Raw genomic sequence first — 27,649 nt, forward strand, 5'->3', positions numbered from 1 at the left:
GAAAATAAAAACCTGATGAACTACTAATTTATCGTAATCACGTGCTACATGCCTAGATTAGCTTCATTTAGTAGGCACCTACAAAACACTTGACAGTTTTTTCAAATCACACAAAGATAGCAACCGTAACAGTATGAGCGTGAGATCTTAACAACAGGAGTAGACCTTTTTTTTTATCAAAGCCTAGCCAACAGATTGCAAAAAGGCTCGTACTTAATGTGCCATTCAATTGCAAAACAATGTATTAGCTTTTAAAGTTACAGATACTTGATGCATTTTCTGCCCAAGCCCAATTTACATAAACTCTAAATCAATAGATCACCACTGAAAATCAGCTGAAATGATGCATCTAAGTAACTTGAGAACTCTTGACTGCCAAAACGTTTTAGCTAGCTAAAAAAAAAATCACTAATGACCACGAATTTTTTAATTAAGGACGCCACTCACATTTGATCATCTGAGAAGTTGATGGCAAGATCCCAATAGTGGCCAACACCAGCATCAGCTAACACTTTCCGAGCTGCAGCTTCAGTTACACACTCATGTACAGAAAACTTATTGAAGCTTGGTTTGGCAACACTGCCTTGCCACACCAAAATGCATTTGTTCACAGGTTTCTCCTCATTGCCATCTCCATCTTCTTCTTCGTCTTCCACAGCCTCAGCCCAGTTTATGCGCCTAAGCATTAGCTTCCCATACCTCTTAATGGATTTGCTTCCTCCTTCAACAACCACAACATTAATTCCTTCAAAAATCACAGCACAACCAGTCAATCGGTTCTCTTGAGCATTAACATCTACTTTGAAGCGGGTCTTCTTGTGTGACAGGTCATTGATTTTGTAGACAGAAACCATGGTTTCTACAGTATTTGGGTCATCAAAGAGCTTCTTCTCCTTCTTCTCACGGCGCTCAGCAGGAGTAAGCTTGCGTGCAATATTCCTGTCAATATGAGCTTGTTCACGCTCGGCAGCTGCACTACGGATTTCCTTCTCAAGTTTTGTGGGATCCTGTGTAGCTTCAGAGCCAAGAACTTTCATTAAATTGCTCATTTTGACTTTAGGTTTTGGGGGTTCAATCAAGCCTTGCCTAATCATCTCCTGTCTATCTTTTTCCCGAGCCAAACGACGTTGAGTACGAAGCTTCTTCTGCTCTTTCTTTGTTAGCTTCAAAGGTTGAGGCGGTGGAGGAGCTGGCTCAGCTGGGGGCTCAATGGGACGTGGGTGTTCTACATAGATTGTGATCTTCTCCATTTTCAACTTGTCAATTATATCACCATCCTCAATGTCACTATAGGCACCACTAGGCAGAAGAGGTACATCCCTGAAATTCGGCAACCATAACCAGATTATAGTCTTGGCAACAACAAACACGCGAGGGAGTAAAAAAAGAGGGCCAAGAAAAGGGCAACTGAGGAAAATAAAACAATGAAAGGCAACACTGTTAAATATTTGATTCAGTTTGATTAAAAATAGGCCAAATGAACACAGAAAGCCAAACCTTAAGTCATTGGACCCTAAGATTTGTTCTAATCATCAAAGGATATGGACTCCCAAGGAAAAAAAAAAATATAAGGAATAATATTATCCTAAACCAAGGATCCAACATTAGGCTTCATAGTAAAAAATAAGGACTCCTAAAGACATCTAGCCAACGTATTCCAGTCAAGCTGAACATTATTAGCAGACCCATGTATTAAAATACTCATACAACTCAACTAAGCCTTTATCCCAAAAATTTGGGGTCGGCTATATGAATTCGCTTTTTCCACTCTGAACGATTTTGAGTTAAATCCTCAGAAATGTGTAATGCTTCTAAGTCATGCTGTACTACTCTCCTCCAAGTCAATTTAGGTCTACCCCTTTTTTTCTTTCTATCCTCTAGCCTAATGTGCTCTACTTGTCTAACTGGAGCCTCCGTATGTCTACGCTTCACATGACCAAACCACCTCAATCTCCCTTCTCTCAACTTATCTTCAATTGGCACCACTCCTACCTTTTCTCTAATACTTTCATTACGGACTTTATCTAGTCTAGTATGGCCACTCATCCACCTTAACATTCTCATCTCTGCAACTCTTATCTTAGATGCATACGACTCTTTCAGTGCCCAACACTCACTACCATATAGCATAGCCGGTCGTATGGTCATGCGGTAAAATTTTCCTTTTAATTTATTGGGAATCTTACGATCACATAGAACTCCCGTGGCACGTCTCCACTTCAACCATCCGGCTTTAATCCTATAACTAACATCCTCCTCACATCCCCCATCTACTTGAAGGACTGAGCCTAAATATTTAAAGTGATTACTTTGGGACAGTGCCACTCCATTCAAACTAACTCCTTCCCTATCACCAGTTTGGCCTTCACTGAACTTGCAATGCATGTATTCTGTCTTCGTTCTACTTAACTTAAAACCCTTTGACTTTAGAGTACTTCTCCAAAGTTCTAGCTTCCTATTGACTCCTTCTCGTGTCTCATCTATCAGAACAATATCATCCGCAAACATCATGCACCAAGGAATACTCTCTTGTATATATTTCGTCAGTTCATCTAAAACTAATGTAAAAAGGTAAGGGCTTATGGCTGATCCTTGGTGTAATCCAATTGAAATCGGAAAATCTCTTGTGTCCCCTCCCACTGTGCGCACAATAGTAGTTGCTCCTTCATACATATCTTTCAATACTTGTATGTACCTAATAGATACCCTCTTTTGTTCTAACGCATTCCATAAGACCTCTCTTGGAACACTATCATAAGCCTTCTCCAAATCAATAAAAACCATGTGTAGATCTTTCTTCCCATCTCTATATTAAAATACTCATATAGATAAAAATTCTAAGGTCCTTGAGTGCTTAAACTTGACTAGTTTCGAGTGTCCTTGTCTGCATCACAAGCCCTTATAAAGTACCAAAACCAATTTAAGGAGCCAAAAGGTGCAAACTTAAATAGTTGAACAATTTCGGTCAACTCAACTACAGCAAAAAGTGCGAATCAATGAATTAAAGATTAAGCGGTTTCTTAATATAGGAATCACAATCCTAAGAAAATAAAATCTCAACTTACCACCACTCAATTTCAGGAATTGGCTCCTTGACCTTTTCTTTAATTATAACTCTCTCTGATACCTCTATCAAATTGGGATTTATATCAGGAGCCGCTTTTGCCTTTGCATGCAGCGCTTGTCTTGCCTTCATATCTTTTGCCCTTTCTTCTCCAAATTGACTCTGCAATTATCGCATGAAACAACGATAGAAACAGGTAAACAGCAAATGAAGTTAAAAAGAAAGTGCAAAGAGGTAATAAGTACCTTCAATTTCATCATTTCAGCTTCCTTCGACCATTTCCCTTCCTCTACAAACTGGAAACTCATCCGTTTGGGCCTCAAAAGCTTATTCTTATTTATGCCCATTCTTTGATCAAAGTGAGGATTTGATTCAGGATCCACTTCCAATTCAGGTTTAAGAATCTGAAATGCATCCTTTTTCTGCTTGTTAATGTTTACCTGTAAAGTTTACGGCAATAATGTTAGATGAAATAAATACCACTTGCAGCATTGACAAATATACACCTAATCAGTATTAGTTAATATAAAAAATTTAAACATAAAACAAACCTTTAGGGTGCTAAGGTTGCTTGGCTTAGTCACATTAACTACATTTCCATGTTCATCTATTTCCCGACCAAGTGCATCTATACGAAGAACAGGGACCTTGGTAGGCTTCTGTGGTACAGAAACTTCTGCTGGCACCTGGCCAGGGAACAAGTTTATAAGAGGAGCAAACTCAGGATCCTGTCGGAACCCCATTTTAGCAGCAAGCTCCTGAGCACGTTTAACAGCTTCAATATTGGGTATACTAGCAAGCCCAGGAAGAGATTCCATACCACTTGCAGGTGGCTTCCCAGTAGCCAATGAACTTGACATTGTCCCTGCTGAAGTAATAGTGGGCATGGGTGGATTTACCCCTTGTACTGCACCAGTACCAGAAGACTGTACTTTCAGTTCCTCCTTTACTAAGGGTGGTGCCCTATTATCTGAACTTGAGCTAGCACCCTTGCTCAACTACATAAGCAGATTTAACAAAAGTTAATGTTTAACTGGGGATAAAGAAAAGATTACAGTACATGCAACTTGAGCAAGAGAGTGAGATTCGTTCCACAAATAGCAACACAACAAACACCATATATGGGAACTTACAAGTGGTATCTTTTTCAGCTTCTCTGAAAGTTCCTTCTGCATCTGTAAAGCTTTTTTAGCTTTTGCTAAAGCATCAAGGGATAGACTTCCACTTTTTCCAGCAGCTGAAGATGTCCCATCTGTGCTAGATTTTCCAGGAACCTCATGAGGTCTGGTAATACTAACTCCCTTATTTTCATTTGTGTTTGAAAGTGAAGATACCTTGGTAGGAAGAGGATGAACAGGCCCCATTGAATTCTCAGGCACAAAGCTTGATGTCTTAGTGAATGAGTCCAGGGCAGCACCCTAAAAGGACAGACAATAAAATTAGCATGTGAATGCATAAGCCCACCAGAGTATCAAAATGAGAGTAAGTGAATGAAGTTCATAACCAAAAGTAGGAAGGGCAGGGGAAGAGCACAACAGACAAAATACTTAAACAGAAATCAGTAAACCTATAAGAATAAAGAATATAACGTTAAACTCAAAATCCATTATATAACATTGCATAAAAAATGTTACAAACTATACGAATGAATATGCAACATGATAAAAAAAATGAACGTGATGTTCTACATTATTAATAATGCAGAACTCCCATTTCCTTTGGAGTTCCATTAAAAATTAAAAGAAGGCCTAAATTATGAACTCCATCATAACTATTGCCAATGACACAAAAACCTATCTTTTAAAATGGCTAAAAAAATATTGCATCCAAAGGAAATCAAAATTCCCTTTATCCTTTTAGTAGTTTCCTTTTGTCAATATATATATACATATATGGCCAACTGCATTTCGCATAAAAATTCAATTTGTTCAAGTGATTACAGTAAGTCAATAATTAATCTCAAACATAGTAGCCATGTAAAAAGCAGAAGAATGCATAAAAAAAAATATTCATTTCAATAAACCAAAATTTAACTATCATACAATAAGAAACCGCACAACATTCACTACACAGCCTTCATTACCATATTACCTACATTTACACACAATAACAATTCCATTCAACTAAACAAGAACAATAAGATATTAGAAATGTAAACACCAGACATATAGTTATCTTCAAGCTGTAACATACACAGATAATCCATCTCAAACAGATGCACGCCCTTCGTTTAAGAAAAAAAAATGAACAACCCACACACCCTATTATCTGCATCAAATAAATCACCAAAAACACGACAAATTTTCTGCCATTGTAATATTTAAAAGCCCAAAGCAAATAAAATGAAATCACAAACCTCACATGGCCACCAATACTGTCCTCGCTATTCTACTACCACCTAATCGAAGGACACTACCATAAGCCAATTCAACCAAACAAAAGAAGCAACAAGAGAAGGAAGAAAAAAGTTAGAAATGTAACTCAAACTTCCATGTCTACTATACCAACAATCCAATTCAAACAACCAAAAATATACCATTACAAAAAAAAATCTTTGTCCCATTATCTTAACATAAACAATAACAGTATGTGCAATAAACATAGAACAGCAAATAAAAATTTAGGAGATATATTAATAATTAAAACACATCCAAAACAAAAATGACCTAGTAGCAAACTCAGATTGAGAAAACTCACATTGTCAGTTGCAAGGCCGCCATTGGCAGTACTACCACCAGTTGGCTCATCATTCACTTCTTCTTTCACCATAATCTTACTCGATTCCACTCTCTTTGCATTTTCAATTCTAATATTATTATCATTCTTATCAGTAACATCCTCTTCTTTCACTTTATCCTCAAATCTCCTCCTCTCCCTCTTCTCTTCTGAAACCCTAACCCTCTTTTCCCTCTCAACAACCCTATCCTCGTCATCTCCTCTTTCTTTTCTCTTCCTTCTAGCTTCATACTCCAAATCCCCACTATCATACGACATCTCTCGATTCGCTTCTCTCTCGCGTCCATCTCTGCTCCCCTCTCGATCTTCTCTCAGATTGTAGGACCTCTCGCGAGACCGCTCTCGATCCTCGCGCCTCGACAAGGAAGATTTGTGATCACTTCGCGGTTCGTGAGAGCGCTCGCGACGATCCCTACTCTCCTCTCTATCCTCTCTCGCGTCGTACGATCGCTCACGCTTAGATTCGCGGTCTCGAGAGCTCTCCCGATCCTCACGCCTCGATGACTTGTGATGGTCGCGATGGCTTTCCCGGTCCGATCGATGGTGGCGGTGGAGAGAATCAGATTCTCGATACTTATCATCTCGGTCCTTGTCTCGAGATCGGTGTTTGTGATCCTTGGCGGAATCGCGGTCGCGGTCTTCTCGGGAGCGTTTGGAAGATTTATCCTTATCAGAGTACCTATCCATGGCTAGGGTTTCGTTCAGTACAATCTTTCACTCTCTCTCCCTCTCCCTCTCCCCCTCTATCTCTACTTATCCGCTCCGTTTAGAGAGAAAATGGGAGCTTAGGACAGCAGCGGCGCAAATGGGAAGATTTTTAACATCTCATGGTTTTGTTATTCAACCAGACGGGTTGGCGGTTCCGGGTTTAATAAAATTACTATTTAGCCCTCTTATTTTAATAAAATAAATTAGTTATCTATTTTTAGTATTCGTGAGTTTAAATTTCATTCGATTTATATAATTTAAAAAAATAATTATATAATTTCTTTATTTTTTAAAATTTAAACTATTTAATTTTTTGCCAATTAAAATAGCATGGTCTTTGTCCATTAAACAATAATTTGTATATCTTTATTTTAGCTAACCAGCTGGTGATGGTGCCAAATCCATTGCGACCCCATCACCATCTGGCATAGCTCTAACCTCACCAAGTAGCCTCGTCAATTCTTTTGGAAGTTCCCCATGAACAAAGTCAGAACGTTCCTTTGTGATTGATGAACAGAGTTTCAGTTAGGGACTGATATTCTTGAAGCCATTCATCCTTGTTAGTTTGAGCATATCGATCATTATAGAAAAATAGTGAACTTTCCCTTCACCATCTGCTTAGATAATATGTTTCAGGAAGCTGAAAGTAGTGTTTATGTATGAATACACGAAGAGCATATCTGCATAATATCCCTGAAGATTCAAATTCCTTACAGGAGCAGTGGATTTGCCCATCTTCTGGTATCCATATAACAAAATGCTCTCCATCCATCTTCTTGAAGTGATGTATAAGATATGATCCACCGGTCATTTCAGATGAAGCATATTGCATGACTGACACCAATTCATGTTGTAGAGCACTGAAGGCAAAAGGAGTAAGAATAGTACAAGAGTGCTCTTCAATGTGTATGCATGTCGTCATGAGCAAATATTGCATCTCTTGGCGTGCCTGGTTCAGAAAATTGGCAGAACATGGAAACCAATTGACTCCATTGAAATTCAATATGTTCTGTGCTCTCAATGTGATATAACTCATCAAACTTGGATTTAAATTCTGCATATTGAGTGCCAAGAGAAAGAGAGAACCAACTATATAACTTGTGTAAAATATTCCACATAGATATAACCTGTTTACTGCTGGGTGACTCGCTACTTATGGCATCCTTGAGCCCCATATGGAGGTCAGTTAGAATTGTCTGTGGGCATTTTCCTTTCATAAGACGGATAAAAGCCTGTATCAAATGCACAACAAAACGTTAATCATAAGGAAAAGATACACACATGGAGACGACTAAGACAACACCGAAGATTCGTGTAAACCTGCAACGCCCACACAAAAGGAACTAGGTGTTTCTTCCTGCAATAGAACACAACCAAAATATATGGTTTTCCCATTATTGTCTATTCCAAGCCATGCTCCGAGAAGCATACCATATGTGATCGAACGATAACTAGTGTCAAAATAAACCACATCACCATATGCACGAACAGAGTCACCAAATGACCGCGCAATGTTCTCAATCTTATCATTCTCATTGACTGTACAATCATAAATAAAATCTTCATCCACCTCTTTTGTAGCCTTGCATGCCTCAAGAAGTTCCATGGTATCATTTTCTCTTTTTCCGGTGAGTACAGCATCATTATCTTGACCAATTTTCTTCCGGTTTTGAACAAAATTCCTGACATCCCTCTCCAGAAAAGGCAATTGTCCACCCTGAATCCCTTTTTCCAACTCCAGCACCTTCACTATACGATGTACTGGAGACCGAGCTTTTGAAAGCAAAAGAATTCTCTCCTGATCTGCCTCATGAATTTTCCGGTATGCAGGAAGAAGCCGCACTTGATCATCTTCCAAAAGCTCATGATTATGCACATTGCTAAATTGCAATAACACTCATTGAGAAACCCCTTCAACAACTTCCTTTGACAAATACATTTTTGCATCACATCCACATCGCACTGATTTCCTATCTCGATGGTGTTCTCCAGTAGGCTTTTTCCTAGCAGGTGCAAATCTAGAATGATAACAAACAAAATCACGTTTATAAATACCCAATTGCGGGCTCAATCAAGACCTTTCTTTCCTAATGGAGAACCCAATTCTTCTGGCAAAACTTCCATACTACTCAAATGCATCATCGTCACTCTTAGACACCATTCCTACAAATGGGGGAACCATAGCCCCAGATTAAAAAGTGCTATTCTTTACCAACTGGGATGCCATTGATGTCTCTTCAGAGTCCCCTTCATAAGTAATATAACATTTCCAATCTCCACAACGGCATTGCTGCCTCCTCATCCACATGTTTTCGGATGGTGTAGTTGTCATTAATCACACCTAATAGAAATCTATATGTACCCTTAACTACTGTAAGTCAAATCTAAGACTCACCAAAGAACCAGTAGTACTAGTATAAACCCTTCGATGTAAAAGAAAAATAATAAAATAAAACGTAAAACAAGCATAAAAATAATAAAAAAGGAAAAAAGAAAACCTCTCACGAAGCACACAGATTCAGAAAAATTACTAAGTTGGGTATGTTGATTTACGCCCAACGCCGAGAGGTGATCAAGCATTAGACCAAAAACCTTGGAATGGCTTCTTAACATTCTCTATAATTCCCTAGTTCTTGAACCTCTTGATACCATGACTAGGAAAATGATACTGAACATTGTAGAGAAACAGCATTGAGAGCAAGGGAACTGTTCACCTCAAATCAAGAACATGGTAAGTGAGAGAGAACGCATGAAGAGGAGGAATTGAACTTAAGAACCCACTTCACTTGTTGTCACCAGATGGGGTTTTAGGCAAGATCATACAACCACCAAAAGGCCATACCCATATGATAATTAAAGAAGAAAAAAGAAACCCAAGATGTAGTTAGTGATTTTCAAGGTTCAGAGGTTGCCAGTTGACACACACTGGAAGGGGCAGGTAGTGAGAGAGTGCTGAACAAAAGACTTGTGAGACCCAACGGAAGAGGAGGAAGTTTATTTTCTAAACTATCTCTAGCGTATGGCTTCTTACTAGGCCTGTTGGACCTGCCCATACGTTAGTTTTACAAAGGCTGGAGAATCTGGGGTTTATGTGTTGAAATTTCATTGAGAAAGGTGCGATTTTTTCATCCACATCCCCATCTCCTATTGCAGCTGCCAGTTTAGGCCAAGCTCAGCTAAAGAAATTGTTGCTGTGAAGCTCCAACGTTCTTGAATAATCAAGTAATCATTATTCCTGATCATTCAAAGAATTTTTTTTTTTTTTTAAAGAAATCTGTAATATCCATAAATCCAAGTTAATTCCAATCACTCAAATTAGTTCAACAAAAATCTGATGCATTAATTAGCTGATCACTTTATTTTTATTGTATCAATGCAAAATGATGATAGAAAAATATTTCCCACTTCACTGAATTGATATATGTCAGCATTTCGATTGTAGATTTTCGATACTGCGAATTAGAACACTCCATCACTAAAATTATTAATTTTTGTTTAATATTTGTCATTAGAAGCCTTCTAAATTTTTGGCAGTTTTAACCACTCAGTCTGTAGCCCCATTACAAGTTCTTTTTACATGAACTATTTGATACATGAAGTTGAGCCTTGGAAGAGTAACAATCTGATGAACAATTGCGTCTATGAGTACTGATGACCCTGAGTAGGTGAAAGTATGGCTTCTATCTTTATTTTTCTATTTTCCTCTTCTTTCTATTTTCTTTTCACATGATATTGCTCCAAATTCTTACACAACCAATGGAATGAAAAATTATAATGATATTGCATAAGAATAATACAAGTTAAAAAAAAAAAAAGGAAAAAGAAAAAGCATTAAATTTATGTAGGAAGCATGATTATACATCAAGGGAGAGAGTCCATGCTCAAATAAAGAATAGGTGATTTAATATCACAGAGAGCATAGATCTGAAATGAAGAAGTGACAAATACAAGTAGGAAAGCTAATGGATTTGTAAAATACAGCCACACTAGCAAGGAATTTGAATTCACCCCTTCTGTACAGTATACAATTCTAACCCGACTTTGTTTAGTAGTCATGAGTAGAGTAACTCCTGCTATTTTGAGGGAGAAAATATAAGCCTCTGCAGTCTACCTCATTTCCTCTCTCACCATCTGAGCAAAAACCTTGCTCATTGAAACACCAGCAAGATCCCCCATGCTTCCTATGCTGACTTGCGCAGCAGATCCACAGGTCTCCAAGCTATTTGCACGATTAAATTTTTCAGTCATCTTACCATTATGACTGGATCTCCCTTCATCCCCCTGGAGTTGAAGTGCAGACTCCAAATTCCACAAGATGTCTCCCATTGAAGGTCTATAGACACCGCATTCTGCCAAGCATTTCTCAGCTATCTCGCGAAACTTCTTCAAAGAATCTGGCTTTATTTGACCTTGAAGAAGAGGATCTACAATTTCCTCCAGTTGCCCTCTCCTTTGACACTTCAATGCCCATTCAACTAAATTGACCTTTTCTCTTGGCAGTGATGGATCAATAACAGGTCTCCCACAAAGAACTTCAAACATCACCACTCCAAAGGAGTAAACATCAGATTTCTCAGTCAGTTGTTGTCTGATCAAGTACTCTGGATCAAGATATCCAAAACTTCCTTTTACTGCTGTGCTAACATGTGACTGATCAATCTCAGGACCAGTCTTTGAAAGGCCAAAATCAGCAACCTTGGCCATAAAATTCTCATCTAGTAGTATGTTTGCAGATTTGACGTCACGATGAATGATTGCCTTTGTAGAGCCAGTATGAAGGTAGTGAAGTCCTTTTGCTGCTCCAATGCATATCTCAAGCCTTTGTCGCCAACTTAAGCTGGGATGATTTGAGCCACACAGATGATTCTTAAGGGTACCATTCTCCATGAACTCATATATTATGATCATCTCATTTCTTTCATCACAATATCCAATCAAAGAGACCAAATGTCTGTGTCTGAATTGAGATAACATTTCAATCTCAGTTTGGAATTCTGCAATGCCTTGTGATTGAGAAGTTCCCCTTTTCACTGCCACCCTTGTCTCATCTCTCAAAACTCCCTTGTAAACCTTTCCAAAGCCACCAACCCCAAGAACCAAACTTTCGCTGAAGTTATCAGTAGCCTCTTGAATTGCCACAAACGGGAAGCGATAACCGAACTTTGAAGTGGAAAATATCAATGTCCCATTGGAGAACTTACTGCCTACAGTGTAAACAGTATCTCCCTCATTCATAGGAAAGTGATCTTCTGCCTTCCGATGGCTTAAATCTGCTAGGCTCCTCCTTCTACACAGCAGAAATAGAACTAAAGCAAGAACAATAATGATGAACGATCCAGCAGCCAGGCCCACTATTAGAATGACTTTTGTCTTGGAACTTTTTGAGGATATAGAATCCAAGACATAAAGGCTGTCCTTAGCATTGCTTATTTTCATGATCTCCAACCCATTAAGAATGGCATTTGGATATTGAACATTATTAGAAGGGCCAATGCTAACATTTAGCATACGGCTACCACTTACTGTTGTGATCACATCCATGAAATACGGCACTCCCACATCTGATGTGCGATTAAGAAGATCAAAATATTGAACAACTGCAGATGAACCAATATAAACATTGAAGTAGAACCTTGCCGAAGGTCTAGGCAATATATCACAGAAATGGAACCGAACCAGATATTCAAAACCAGGATCAACATCAAAAAGCCACGTCACATTGGCATTGGTCTGAGGATCAGGGTCTGAATTCAATACAGTAGCAGTGCCATAGACAGAGGATGGAGCAATATTCTCTGTTAGCCGTCCTTTTGTGAAATTGACAGCTTTGACATTTGCCAAAAACTTTTCTACATTGCTGTGTTTAAGATACTTACCATCAGCATCCCAAAGTCTCCACAAGGTATCATCATGGGGAAAAACAGTTTGGTTGCCCATATTCAACCTCTCAACTGTTTCTAATGCTTGTTTCCCCAGATTTAGGTATTTGCCCTGGGGACCAATGGTGGTGGCACCAGGAGGAAAAAGCTCATCAGGAAGTGAAAAAACTTCCAGTGCATTTACAAAAGCAATTGAATTGGCAAAAGGAGTGAAGTTAAGAACTAGCCTATCAGAACTTACATTGAAAGAGAATTCCTTGACCTCAGGATTAACCTTTGGCTGATATTCCTTGATAAGGGTGAAATTTTGAGCAGACACAGAGAATTTGGCAGTGCTCAGATTATAGCTTCTAAACACAAAAGGAAAGAAATAAAGGCGAATCCAATGTCTTCCAGATTTATTGACTGAAAACGTGTAAAAGGAGGTTTCATTGAATATTCTTGCTGTCTGGAAAAGAGAAGGGTCATAGGCAGATGAGTTAGGACTTGAACTAGCATTGGCAAAAGTGATGTGTGGGATTGAAAGCAGATTGGAATAAAATTGATCAGCTACAAATAGACGGTCCCCAACTGATTTATTGGTGGAGGATCCACAATCTATCAAATAGTTGTCTAAAGGATTGTATCCTAATGAAACACATATCACACATAATATTGAAGAAACCCAGATAAGCAACATAGAACCCCCACTATTCACCATGTCAAGATCACCAGAAGTACACAGAGAGTAAGACGGAAACTTTAAGAAGCAAAAGCCAGATTACAAAATAAAAATTCAAAAGAAGTTGGGAAACTCAGTTTACAAATGAAGAGAAGAAAAAAAAAAGTTCAAAGCTGAGATTTGATAGGAAACAGAAAAATAAATGGCAAGCTAGAACCACACAAGAACCATAACAGAGCTAGCTAGCAGAGAGAATAATGCCCAATAGCACCGAGATTGTTTTTGACAAACCTGGCAGGGAATATTACAAGCAGAAGAGAATTAAACAGAAGTACAATATAACCTCACCACCACTTCAAAATATCAACCACCCAGCTGAAAAATTCAAGAAAAGCAAGAACCCAGCAGAAAAAAATCAAGAAAATGAAGGAATAAATAAAAGGGTCAGCTTAAAAATCACTTGAAATATCAAAGAACAAGAACCCATGAAATTAATAGGTTTAAAGGCCTCTCATCCAGTGGGTTAGGATTACAAAAAGGCAAGAAAACAACAATTATGCAGCAACACGTAGCTACGCCAGCATTTGATTAATAAATCATACACTAAGACAACAGAAAAATATTTCTTTTTTGCTAGACCAACGTATTATTTTGACAAATTCATAAAACAAGTGGAAAAGAACAAAAAAGAGTACAAAAGAGAAGATAGAAAGGGAAAGGCGAGTATGGTAGAGAAAAGGAGAGTCAAAAGTGGCTGGAACGTCCCTATACAATTAAATGAAGAAGCTAGAGGAGAGCTGTGGATGAATTGGTTTCCATGGTTAACTGTTCTACTTTTAATTAAATTTAACAATTACAATAGTTTAATATATTTGTAATTAAAATAAAAAATAATATTAATTTATATAATTTATAACTTTTATATATATATATATATATATATATATATATATATATAAGTATACAATAAATTTCGTAGTTTAAATTTATTTTGATACAATTTCAATAATTCTTAATAAAGAAATAAAAATAGGTAAAAAATAAATTCAATATTATAATTTTAACCGATATAATTAATTCTCAAAACCCGTACGGACGGCCGCTTGCAAGGAAGATAAATCGTGGCGAGGCATGTCGTGCACTTGTGCCTTATGTTTCCCGGGACTGTCCTTTCAATCTTTTAAAGTGTAGGCCGTGGAGACATAGAAAAATAAAATAAAAAGTGAAATTTTTGTTTTTGTGTTGTAGTTTTATTAAATATGGCGAGGCAGCAAGCAAGCTTGGTACCCGTGAAAATCTCGTGAAGAGAGAAATATTGAGTCTAATTTCACCGGAAATAATGGCCGGAGAAGAGAAAAAATGACCAGAAAATTGAGGAGGGGACTATGATGTTGGTCTGATAACTTTTAGATATATCTAATATATATATATATATATTATTTCTTATAATTAAATAAAATTCATTCTCATAAGAATGATCTATTTTTTTATAAGAAAAGTAACGTTATGTTCTAGCTTTGTTTGTGGAGATGTGAAGAAAGGAGAGTAGTGAGAAGCTTCCTCCTCCCCTTCCTCCTCCAATGGTTCATTATAGGATGAGAGAATCAAATCTCATACATCATCATCATCCAAGTGGGTTGTGCATTATTAATATCCTCTTGTTCCCCACCACTTTTCACTGCTCTCGTGATCATCTGAAAGAGAAAACAAACGCGTTTTCTTCAACCACCAGCACTTGCAGCGTAGATGGCGGAGTGGGAATTATCCACAACGCTGCACCCACCACTTGCTTTCTTTTGTTGCCTGCTCCTGCCCAATCATGTAAGGACATGCTGTGGTGTTTTTGTTTTAAAATTTGAAGGTGGACGGTGGTTGGCTCGGCTGTGTGCTCTCCGCGCCCTGACAATCCCTCATCCATTTGTTCGGGATGTATTTCCGAGTCTTGACTTTTTAATAGGGAAACTTACGGATCACGTCGCCCCTAAAATTTCAAATAAAAAAACAAAATAAAATAATAAAAATGTAATTCCTTAAACGCTATTTATCGTTTCTTAGCAGAGATAACAGCAGTTAAAATACTGTAAAAATAATTCTGTTTAAATAAAATTTAATTAATATTATTAAAATTTAAATATATTTTAAATTTTATTAAAATTTATTTTTAATTATTTGAATTCGTTTTAAATTTAATAATTATTATTAAAAAAATTTAAATTTATTTAATTTTATATATTTTACATAAAATTATTTTGATTAATAATTTATATTTTAAAATTTTAATAATTTCATAAAATATTTAAATTTTATTTTATTTAAAATAAAAAATATAAAAATTTATAAATATTATTATAAAAATATATATTTTATATTTAATTAAGTATTTATATAAATGAGTTCAAGTAACAAATGTCCAATATATAAAATTTAAATTCGTCATGAGTATTATTTTTTTAAATCAAAATTCATCCTAAATTCAATTATATAATACCTAAATCTGTTTTATTAGCATTCGATCAAATCAAATACACGTAAAAACTCAACTTGTTATCATCCCTATTCCTTAGCAGTTAAATTTAAAGGAGTGTGTTATTCTTTTATAACTAAATAATCAAATCGAATCAATGAAATTTAATTATTTTAGTAAGATAAAATTTAGTTTAATTGGATTTCAGTTAGTTATTATAAAATTTTTTTTATTTTCGATTATTAGTTTGATTACATTTGATTTGGTAAAATAACTGAATTTCTATTAGTTAATATATTAATTAGAATTTTATTTATAATGTATTATTTATAATTATTATTTTTGTAATTTTATTAATAATGCTTGATTTGTAATCATATTTATTATTTTTGTAAAATACAAAATGATTATAAATATATTTTTATTAATAATTAATTTGACAATATAAAATATATATTATATTTTTCAATTAATTTGATAATAGTCGATAACCAATTAAATATTTTATTTTCGATTAAATTTAGTTTTCTCAATTTCTGTTCAATTTAATTAATATTTCAAAGTCAGTTAAAAATTTTAATTAGTTAAAATTTTAATTTAATTCAGTAAACCAAATGCTCACACTAATTAACAGTCAAAAGAAGTGGTATGACTAATTCAACTAACCAGTTAGTTTTTATGAGAACTGAAGTCTAGAAGTTTCTATTGCTCCTTCAACGATTTCTTTCGTCAACAGCTTCCTTTTGACATCATATGTACCACTTTACTCTTAAAGTCATGTTGAGCTCACATTTAGCCTGCATTTACCCCATGGTTGTGAGAAACTCAACATTTAAAGCATGAAAGCTTCTTTCTTCTTGATGTGTTCTATACTAACTATGAATGAGATGGCGTTAAGCTCAATCCTTTTATATATGTGACAAGTTCAATTCTTTGACTTTGAATGTATCTATAAAGTGTGCCCTTTGAAAGTGGGGGTGAACATTCGATTAATTGAATCAAATTAAAATTTTTAATTAATCGAATTAATAATTAATTTTAAAGATATTAATTGAGTTGAATGAAAATTGAGAGAAATTTGAGATTAACCAAAATTGAAATATTCGATTAATTATCAATTGTAATTAAATTAATAAAAAAATATATATATTTTTATATTATTAATGAATTAATAAAATATTAATAAAAATATATTTATAATCTTTTTTATTTATAGAAAATAATAGTTATGATTTAATATTAATAAGTAAATAATTATAAATTATATATTATTATAAAATCATAAAATAGTAATTATAAATAATAAATTATTAATAAATTATAATTAATATATTTATTAATAAAAAATTTCAATTATTTCAATTAGTTCGATTAACAAATCAAATATAACCAAATCGATAATAAAAAATATTTATAATTATTAATTAAAAATTAAATCTTACTAAAATAATTAAATTTTATTGATTCAATTCAATTATAATCAAATAATATGCACCCTATTTGACACGTCTTCATGAAACTATGTTTTCTTCCATAGATCTCCATGAAGTCCTTTTACAATTAGATAATGCATCGTGGGAGCTAGTTTAGTGGCAACTTCAACTAGCGGTCGGGAATCATTATCAAAACTTTACTTTCATTTCCCATTGAAAGGAATGCCAATAGTCCGGTTAAAGTTATTTCAACTATCTAATTAGGCGTTTAGTGTTTTAATTAATGTTTGCTGATATAGTGTTTATAATAGTGTTTAGATGTCACGACCCAACCTATGGGCCGGACTGGCATTAGGACCTGGGCCAGCTTAAAGCCCCCGAGGCCCGTAGTAAGCCTAACTATTCCTCAAATCCATAACCAGGCCCACATTTTAGGCCCAATATGCATATAAAATAATTTAAATTAAACTGTTATAATAATATTTTGAGCCAACTTAACCCATAAATTTTCAGAAACTAAAATCAGGGGAGCGCAGCTCAACCCTGTTACCTTATTTACAAACTGTTTAAATACCATACAAATCTTTATTTATTAATTTCAAAAATTTAAATTAACACAATTTCTAACAATGCCACACTATTACTAATATATGCGGAGTTCTAGATTTTAAATTTAGAAAGGATAGTAAAACAATTAAATAATCGACGTTAAACCTGCGAGGAAGAAAACAGGTTGCTCTGTAAAATAACTCCTCCTGTGGCCTGGAAAAATATTGAACAGGAGTGAGCGTTCGACTCAGAGAGTAAAATATCAATTTTAACCATAATCTCTATAACTATCTAAAACTAATGCACCCTATGGAGTGTAATGCAACATCAGCAATATTATCACATCATAACAACAAAAAGGTAATTTGGAGCACTCACACACCCAGTAATATCAATCATAATATATATATATATATATATATATATATATATATATATATATATATATATATATATATATATGGGAGCTGATCCCCTATACAGCTCTCTTAAATCCAACATGTGCTAGCGAAGAACTCAGCTCGGACTTCCACTTAATAACCAAATCGGGGTCCCAGCGAAGAACTCAAGTCGTGTCTACCCCGAAGGACCAGGTCCCAGCGAAGATCTCAAGCCGTGTCTACCCGTCCTGTCCATAGTCCACACCACATCACACGCACGCCAACGCACGCACACTGCTCCAAATTACCACAACAACATACATGGCACTTTCACCGTTATGAATGCAACATAAAAAGTGCCTAGAGTTTAACTACATAGATACATACATATAAGTGATGCATGGGCATGCATGAACATATAATAATATCGAAATTACAATTAAAATTAATATTTTACTCACAGTACACCGATGACTATTGTGGCTGCTGGATGCAAGAAAATAGCTGATATCGATCACCTAATAATTAAATTATAAATTTATTAGTACTAAGTTAAGATAAAACTCTAAAGAGGCAATAGACAGCCTAATTCATGTCGAAAATCCGGCAGAGTTTCCCCTATACCTGGGACCTACCCAACCTGTAAAACGGCTCAAATAATACTTCTAAATTCTCATTTTCCACAATCACATCTCATCAATATCACATGGCCCCTTCTGGGCCCTCCAAATCAGACAATACTCAAAATCTTAAAAATTACATTTTAGTCCCTATAATTGACATTTTATAAAAATCCACTCAAACAAGCTATAAAAATTCTAAAATTTTGCCCCGCGGTCCTTAATAATATTATAAGGCTATTGCAAAATGAATTGTAATTTTCAAGTCACCCATGAATATTTTATTCAAGAATTTTACTCAATTCCATAAGTTTCCAACAGCTAACATATTCTTAATTCAACCCAATTTAATATTCACATATTTAAACCTCCATCCTCAAGCTTCAACCAATCATATAAAATTTAAACATCTTAATTTCAAACAATCTTATATGCCCATACGCTAAAAATCTAACTAAAATCCATCCATATTTCTCAAAAATATTCTACAATCACTCAAAAATTCAACTAACACCATAGAATATCTCCAAATAATTTTACTTTCATCATATATTTTTCTTAGAATTTTTCTCTAATTTTTCCTGTTTAAGAAACACTGTATTTATGCTCCACAGACAGCGAAATAATAAAAATTGTCTTACCCGAAGTTTATCTGTGTCTCAAAAATTTCAAAAATTTATGAGGAAGCCTCTGAAAGTTGAATCATCTCCATAGCCCACCGGAGCCACCGCCGGAGCCACCGCGCACGGTGGTCGGCAGCCAGTCGCCGGCGACTTTTGCCGGATCTGATTATACCACCATGTTCCTCTCCTCTTCCTCAGTCCATAGGTGGTCTCGGATCGTCGATCCAACGGTCGAATCGTCTTAGATCTGACGAAAAAGCTTGAAAAACCCAAAACTTCTCTTCTCCATATCTCACTCATCCGACCTCAATTTGCTGCAAAATTGGTATCAAAAGAAAGCTCTCGGAACAAGCTTTCCAACGCCACCTAAATCGCCTCGATCAGACGTTGGATGAAGCCGGAATCGCGCCAGAAAGTTGCTGCCCACTGTGTGCGCGTTTTCTCTCTCTTCTCCCTCTCTTGTCGCCGTTTCTAGTGGCTCTTGCCATCGCCGGAGGGTCCCCGGCCGGGTGGGGAGCTACTCGGGAGGTCGCCGGCCGGTCACCGAAAAAAGAAAGAAGAAGAAGAAGAAGAGAGGGAAGGAGAGGGAGAGAAGAGAAAATTGGGGGGGGGGGGTCCTCCTCCCATTTTTTCTTTTGAATTTTTTTTTTTATTTTTTTTTTATAAAAAAAAGTTGGCATGTGACAGTGGAAACCCACTGTCACACACCAAAATCCCATCCCCCCCCCCCCCCCCCCTTTTTTTTTTCTCTAGTTATTACATTCTTCCCCCCTTAAGAAAAATTCGTCCTCGAATTTTCGAATAAACAAAGAAATGAGGAAAAGAATATTATTATAACAAGTGCAATCATTACTCCTTCAGCTATGTAGAGATTGGTAAAACATTTGTTCTCTTTGTATATTATATATGACATTCTACCGCTCTCTGATTCTACTATAGTGTCCTATTTGTCATCATCTCCTTCTAGAGGGCTTTTATCTTGTAACTATTCATTGACTATTTTTCTGACATTTCAAGTATTCGCTATACCTCACTGTTCTAGACTTGATGTCTCATAACTTCAATCAACTTTGGTGCTTACCTCACTTTTATTACGCCTCAACATGTCTCTTGGTGACTTCAGTCATCATTCCTTTGTTTTAATAATCTCTGTTTCCCCAATGACATAACTTATGTTCCTTATTCCGTGGTATCCTATGAGTAGTTTTCCTGTAGCGCCTAATCTAGGCATCTTGTTCGAGATCTTCACTCTTCTTTTTACCTCAGTGGTCAATACCTATAAATCTTTCTCACTCCCATGATACTCTAAATTTTTAATCTCTTTTGTGTCATTACTAAGGTACTTAGACCAACCTCTGTCCATCTTATGTAACCAGTCAGGTAGAGTCTCCTCCAAGGGCCAAGTGTATCATTTATCAATATTGAAAAGTGAACTGGGTCTCTCCTTCTAGGTAACAAAAGTGTTTATATTCCCTGACAACTCAATCCATGCGACTTTATCGATTCTCACTCCTTATCTGGAATGGAAATATCTAGACTTCTTCCTTTAGCTTTTTAGTATGTGGCCTACTTCTGACACATTGGCACTCAGATTGAGGCTCCACTACTCCTTTAATCTATCATCTCATAATAACTTATTTTAAACATCCCTTAGTGTGTTCCTAGCATACCTATTCCTCCTTATCCTCATCATTATAACTGGCTCTATCGAGCTTTCTTCCTGTCCTTTGCATCTTATCCACTTCCCTTTTCCTATTTTTGGTATTGTTGATATCTTTTCAACCTGCTGTACTTATTCCTTAATTTTAGTCCTATCTCATCCTTACACCTTTTCCTTCAAGAATGTCCATCCCATCATCAACTTTAACTTTCATTTTATTTCTTAGTCTTATCTTGATTATTAGTTCTATTACTTCAGGAATTATAACCTTACGATTTTCTCCTACTAGCACATTCTTCACCTTTTGTAACACTTATAATTAACCATAGAAAATTTTTCTTGTATCCCCTTTTTCCAACTTAACTATCAGAACATTATCATTCCCTACCAGCCTTAGTAGGAAATTGCTTATCCTGGATGAATAGGAGCCCCATAAACTATAAGTTCCATCTGAACTAACACGGCTGTGGAAAATATGTGTCATGCCTTAATTCCAAACAAGATACTTCACGTGTTCATTCTCCTTAATATAATCACATATACTGCCCATAGCTTTCTAAACTTCAACCTCAAATTACCCATCAGCAATAATTTCATCTATTGAAACTCATCCATAAATAGTACTTCATCTAGCTCATAGTTTAAAACAGTCGCAAGCCTTAGTAGCTAACTCAATTTAACTCCTGTCATTACTCTGATCGTCCTTTCATACTTAACATTAAGTATGCACTTACTGTCATTCTCATATCAGGAAATTGTGTATGAATTAGTGCCTACCAAACTCTCAAATAACTAGGTCTCCTTGATTCAGTCTCTATTCCTTATATAACCCTCTGGAACCAAAAGCACAAGCTAAACTTAAAAAGAAAGAAAAATATCCTCTTATATTTAATTACGCCCGATTGTCCATAGAACAACGTTTAACCTATGTTTCTCGATTTTTCTCTCCAAATTTTATCATCTCCTAGCACAATTGTGCTCTACCCATAATGCATCATCTGCATGAACCCTTTACCGTACCATTGTCCTTCCTGATATAATATTTTATAATTTATTAACTTTACTTATACTTGACCTATGATTCATATCTATCATCGTTTATATTGTGCCCTTAACTTTTGTTGATTCCTGAAAGATTTCTCTTACTAATAGATTCTTCCAACACTAATTCCACCCTTATCTATGATTATTAATTTGATCCTTGAACTTTCTAGTGATTTATAACCACCTAGACTTGTCATTTTTCGTTCTACCCCTACTGTTGTCATGCCGCTATTGCTTCACTACAAAGTGATTCTGTTGATCACACTAAAAATGTTTGCCTGACATTCATAATGAACCTCTAACTACCTTCTCACTATCTCAAAAGTCTAACCTAAAGCCTCTGTGTCATTGTCTATCATTCTTTTCCTCTCATCATACATTTTTGATCCCTTAGATTAACCTTTATTCAACTTACTACTTACTAACTTCTTCTTATCTGCCTAATTAGATAGTCCACAATATCATCGCACACCTTCTAGCTTTTGCTCATTATTATTGTATTCCTCGCCTAATCTTCTTGATACTGTTAACAAGTTAAAAGAATCTTGCCCCATTGCTATCCACTTCACTTTAGAAATAGAGAATAGATAGAGTATGATCCAATCAAGAAACTCCAAGCTCTATAATTTAGCTCTTGGCACTACCTCAACTACATCATGCTATGAGTATCACATTACTAGATTCCACACCTCCATCACTATTCTCACTAATATGGTCCCATTTTGGGTTTTCCATCCTTGTCATTCACCTTGTCAATAATAACACTTAGCCTACCCTATATCTTAACTTTATTCCTTTTATTATGCGCTCTTTAGGTTGTCCTTTCATTTATTTCCTTTGTCTTACCCAACATAGAACTTGACTATTCTATCCCTGGTTTTATTCTTCTTTCTAACATGACAACTGTACTTGCTAACTATATCTTTCAGAGTCTCTATCGCGTTATCATATGTCTGTGCTACACAGATTTGGTCCTTTGACCACTCTAGCTAGTACTTCCACTGGCATTTAGATTATATTTCATCTGGAATCAATTGTCCAAACTTTCATTCTGCACTTTCTTTATCCATTGGCCTTTTATGATTTATCTTTGCTAATTTATTACTCTTAATACTGTTTTAATTAGATTATACTATTGTTTTGAACAATGTGAAGTTAGAAAGGAACTCAGGAAATTGCAGTCATACTTTTATTGTATGATCTCTATTCTTATCCTTTAGTTTATATAATACCCTTACTACCTCGAGAACTGATTCTGCAGTAATTTTATTTATTTGTTATTATTATTATTATTATTATTATTATTATTATTATTATTATTATTATTATTATTATTATTATTATTATTATTATTATTATTATTTTCTATGTTTACTCAGTTAGCCAAAACTTAAGATTCTGGGCATCCAAACCCGTCATCCAATTCAAAGGATTTACATCCATCGTGATTTGATTATATATGATTCCTATAATGAAACTTGTATCGTCTGCAGGATACCCGAGCCAACTACTCTCTACCATGCTCTACAGTCCCATCTGGGGCACTATTTTGTTAGTCACCATTATTAGTAGTAACTTTCGATCCCTTCTGAAAAGGTAGGACTATACCCTAACTTGCTGCAACAAAGGTACTATATTTACCATCTTGCCCAAAGCAATGTCAAATTAATGTCTCTTTTATCATATCATAGCTCTGTAAATCATCAATTCATAATTTCGACCTTCTCTAGATAGTAGGGTTGTACTTTATTCCATACTGATACACACAAGGTATACTATTCTCACTAAGCTCTAAGCAAAATGTTTGTCATACTACAAAACCATCCAAAATTCCATACAGAAAACTAGATGGTCTCACTCTATAGGTGTCACCTTTACTTTACAACTAATCCGAAACCTCTGGTCTGATGGCAACTCTTGATGTAACTCTAGCTCATGCTAGGGTAACTGAGTCACTGACTCTAGTTATCACCCAACTGTGACCTTTCAATATTCGAACTCTAGACTCTTAACCAGGAGTTCCCAACTCCTCTGCAGATATAGAACTCTGTTCTGGTATTACCGTACCAAAACAGAGGCCATCCATAAACACCCTCCTTAGGGAGCACCACGGGGATGCATGCAGCTCTATACAATAATCTCACGTCGGTACTGTAATCTGCAGCTTACAGAGCAGACATTGAGAACATTGTATAGTTACTACGATACGTCATGACTGACTAGGTCTCCTAATTTCTTATCTCTCTTGAATCTTAAACTTATTCTGATTGGGTCATCCACTGATGACTGCCAGCAGTGGTATCCTCATCCTTATCTAGGGCAACTGTACTTTCAATACTCATTTTTATGTACTCATGCCTTACACAAAATGGGCACACCATTTAAACCCATACAGACAGAAACATAGCATTTCTTGGATTACGTATCCTCATGATAGACCTCACATGTCTACTAACTCTATTTCACATTTCTATGTACTCCACGAAAATCAAGACACTAATTGAGGTACTTTTATATTTCTCGAGGTATAACGCAGAATTTAGAAACAAAGAATTACAGAAAAAGACGAAACAGAATCCTATACTCCGCATGTAACATCCTAACAAGACTCCTTTTACACTCCCAATTATATTATTTCTCATGAATCTAGAGCCTAAGCTCTGATACCAACTTTGTCACGATCCAACCTATGGGCCGGACGGACACTAGGACCTGGGCCAGCTTAAAGCCCCTGAGGCCCGTAGTAAGCCTAACTATTCCTCAAATCTATAACCAGGCCCACAATTTAGGCCCAATATGTATATAAAATAATTTAAATTAAACTGTTATAATAATATTTTGAGCCAACTTAACCCAGAAATTTTCAAAAACTAAAATCAGGGGAGCCCAGCTCAACCCTGTTACCTTATCTACAAACTGTTTAAATACCATACAAATCTTCATTTATTAATTTCAAAAATTTAAATTAACACAATTTCTAACAAGGCCACACTATTACTAACACATGCAGAGTTCTAGATTTTAAATTTAGAAAGGATAGTAAAACAATTAAATAATCGACGTTAAATCTGCGAGGAAGAAAACAGGTTGCTCTGTAAAATAACTCCTCCTGTGGCCTGGAAAAATATTGAACAGGAGTGAGCGTTCGACTCAGAGAGTAAAATATCAATTTTAACCATAATCTCTATAACTATCTAAAACTAATGCACCCTGTGGAGTGTAATGCAATATCAGCAATATTATCACATCATAACAACAAAAAGGTAATTTGGAGCACTCACACACCCAGTAATATCAATCATAATATATATATGGGAGCTGATCCCCTATACAGCTCTCTTAAATCCAACCTGTGCCAGCGAAGAACTCAGCTCGGACTTCCACTTAATAACCAAATCGGGGTCCCAGCAAAGATCTCAAGTCGTGTCTACCCGTCCTGTCCATAGTCCACACCACATCACACGCACGCCAACGCACGCACACTGCTCCAAATTACCACAACAACATACATGGCACTTTCACCGTTATGAATGCAACATAAAACGTGCCTAGAGTTTAACTACATAGATACATACATATAAGTGATGCATGGGCATGCCTGAACATATAATAATATCGAAATTACAATTAAAATTAATATTTTACTCACAGTACACCGATGACTATTGTGGCTGCTGGATGCAGGAAAATAGCTGACATCGATCACCTAATAATTAAATTATAAATTTATTAGTACTAAGTTAAGATAAAACTCTAAAGAGGCAATAGACAGCCTAATTCATGCTGAAAATCCGGCAGAGTTTTCCCTATACTTGAGACCTACCCAACCTGCAAAAAGGCTCAAATAACACTTCTAAATTCTCAATTTCCACAATTACATCTCATCAATATCACATGGCCCCTCCTGGGCCCTCCAAATCAGACAATACTCAAAATCTTAAAAATTACATTTTAGTCCCTATAATTGACATTTTATAAAAATCCACTCAAACAAGCTATAAAAATTCTAAAATTTTGCCCCGCGGTCCTTAATAAATTATAAGGCTATTGCAAAATGAATTGTAATTTTCTAGTCACCCGTGAATATTTTATTCAAGAATTTTACTCAATTCCATAAGTTTCCAACAGCTAACATATTCTTAATTCAACCCAATTTAATATTCACATATTTAAACCTCCATCCTCAAGCTTCAACCAATCATATAAAATTTAAACATCTTAATTTCAAACAATCTTATATGCCCATACGCTAAAAATCTAACTAAAATCCATCCATATTTCTCAAAAATATTCTACAATCACTCAAAAATTCAACTAACACCATAGAATATCTCCAAATAATTTTACTTTCATCATATATTTTTCTTAGAATTTTTCTCCAATTTTTCCTGTTTAAGAAACACTGTATTTATGCTCCACAGACAGTGAAATAATAAATATTGTCTTACTCGAAGTTTATCTGTGTCTCAAAAATTCCAAAAATTTATGAGGAAGCCTCTGAAAGTTGAATCATCTCCATAGCCCACCGGAGCCACCGCCGGAACCATCGCGCACGGTGGTCGGCCGCCGGTCGCTGGCGACTTTTGCCGGATCTGATCATACCACCATGTTCCTCTCCTCTTCCTCAGTCCATAGGTGGTCTCGGATCGTCGATCCAACCGTCGGATCGTCCTAGATCTGACGAAAAAGCTTGAAAAACCCAAAACTTCTCTCCTCCATATCTCACTCATCCGACCTCCATTTGCTGCAAAATTGGTATCAAAAGAAAGCTCTCGGAACAAGCTTTCTAACGCCACCTAAATTGCCTCGATCGGACATCGGATGAAGCCGGAATCGCGCCGGAAAGCTGCTGCCCACTGTGCGCGCATTTTCTCTCTCTTCTCCCTCTCTTGTCGCCGTTTCTGGTGGCTCTTGCCGTCGCCGGAGGGTCGCCGGCCGGGGGGGAGCTGCTCGGGAGGTCGCTGGCCGGTCACCGGAAAAAGAAAGAAGAAGAAGAAGAGAGGGAAGGAGAGGGAGAGAAGAGAAAATTGGGGGGGGGGGGTCCTCCTGTTTTTTCTTTAAAATTTTTTTTTTTTTTATAAAAAAGCTGGCATGTGACAGTGGAAACCCACTGTCACACGCCAAAATCCCATTCCCCCCCCCCCCCCTTTTTTTTCTCTAGTTGTTACATCAGAGATTAATGGAATGATTTATGGTAAGTTATCTCTCATAACTGATATTGAGAGAACATTTTGATTAGAGTTAATAAAATGATATAACTATTTTTATATTTAACAGCTAATTCAACTGCTATTTTTACTGAATACATTTATTCTAAATTACTATATAAGTAGCTAACTACTAATAGCTATTAGAAAACAGTGCCAATAGTATTTAATATTTTGGCTATAGTTAAAAATACTATTTCTCTTATTTATATTATTTGATGGCATAATATTTATACTAGTACTTATAAATTAATGAATAGTTCATGAAAAGTTACTTTCCATAACTTTTACAAGTTGAGGGAGCGTTTTGACTAGTGTCAACAAGACAATACTGCTATTTTTATATTTAACAGCTAATTCAGTAACTATTTTAAGCCACTATACAAATGACTAAATAAATAACTAATTTTAACAGTTAATATTTAATAATAAAATAACTGATAACTATTAAAACAGTTAATATTATTGAACACTGTAATAGTATATTTGTTATTCTCATTGTAGGGATTCTCTCAAAATATTCTAAATAATAAAACCATTAATACATGATTAGCACTTAATTCCCAAGTCAATGAACAGCCATGAACACAAAACAATATCCAATTTTGAAGGTGGTTAGAA

The 27,649-nt window shown here is 35.8% G+C and overlaps 2 protein-coding genes, 1 long non-coding RNA gene and 2 pseudogenes across 4 annotated transcripts; all 5 read right to left on the bottom strand.

The window, feature by feature from the left end:
* Nucleotides 1–210: 210 nt before the first annotated feature.
* Nucleotides 211–6,622, bottom strand: LOC110669866 (protein RDM16). 2 transcript variants are annotated; one of them, XM_021831705.2, is made up of 6 exons: nt 5,762–6,622; nt 4,198–4,482; nt 3,616–4,062; nt 3,310–3,504; nt 3,066–3,226; nt 211–1,320 (listed from the first exon to the last, which is right to left on the bottom strand). In XM_021831705.2, the coding sequence occupies exons 1-6, from the start codon at nt 6,485–6,487 to the stop codon at nt 444–446; spliced, it is 2,691 nt and encodes an 896-aa protein (XP_021687397.2). In that variant the 5' UTR covers nt 6,488–6,622; the 3' UTR covers nt 211–443. The 2 variants fall into 2 exon arrangements, with proteins under 2 accessions (XP_021687397.2, XP_021687398.1); XM_021831706.2 differs by lacking the exon at nt 5,762–6,622 and having other exon boundaries at nt 4,198–4,316; nt 4,399–4,482.
* Nucleotides 6,623–6,750: 128 nt separating this feature from the next.
* LOC131172529 (putative protein FAR1-RELATED SEQUENCE 10) lies at nt 6,751–9,547 on the bottom strand (annotated as a pseudogene).
* LOC131172528 (putative protein FAR1-RELATED SEQUENCE 10) lies at nt 7,090–9,046 on the bottom strand (annotated as a pseudogene).
* A 797-nt stretch (nt 9,548–10,344) lies between the features above and the next one.
* LOC110669865 (probable receptor-like protein kinase At2g39360) lies at nt 10,345–13,865 on the bottom strand. The gene has a single exon (XM_021831704.2). The coding sequence runs from the start codon at nt 13,085–13,087 to the stop codon at nt 10,616–10,618; it is 2,472 nt and encodes an 823-aa protein (XP_021687396.2). The 5' UTR covers nt 13,088–13,865; the 3' UTR covers nt 10,345–10,615.
* A 10,873-nt stretch (nt 13,866–24,738) lies between these two features.
* On the bottom strand, nt 24,739–25,724 carry LOC131173272 (uncharacterized). The gene is made up of 2 exons (XR_009143528.1): nt 25,471–25,724; nt 24,739–24,937 (listed from the first exon to the last, which is right to left on the bottom strand). It is a non-coding gene; the product is annotated as an uncharacterized LOC131173272 (long non-coding RNA).
* Nucleotides 25,725–27,649: the final 1,925 nt, after the last annotated feature.

The sequence above is a fragment of the Hevea brasiliensis genome, chromosome 14, assembly GCF_030052815.1.
Source record: "Hevea brasiliensis isolate MT/VB/25A 57/8 chromosome 14, ASM3005281v1, whole genome shotgun sequence".
NCBI classification, from domain to species: Eukaryota; Viridiplantae; Streptophyta; class Magnoliopsida; order Malpighiales; family Euphorbiaceae; genus Hevea; species Hevea brasiliensis.

Bases quoted from the DNA above. Each gene is read 5' to 3' on its own strand.
- LOC110669866 (XM_021831705.2), bottom strand. From the start codon at position 6,487: ATGGATAGGTACTCTGATAAGGATAAATCTTCCAAACGCTCCCGAGAA. The intron at 3,505-3,615 runs GTTTGTTTTATG...TAAACTTTACAG, and splicing joins GCAACCTTAGCACCCTAAAG to GTAAACATTAACAAGCAGAA. The intron at 1,321-3,065 runs GTAAGTTGAGAT...GCCGAATTTCAG, and splicing joins ATTCCTGAAATTGAGTGGTG to GGATGTACCTCTTCTGCCTA.
- LOC110669865 (XM_021831704.2), bottom strand. From the start codon at position 13,087: ATGGTGAATAGTGGGGGTTCTATGTTGCTTATCTGGGTTTCTTCAATA.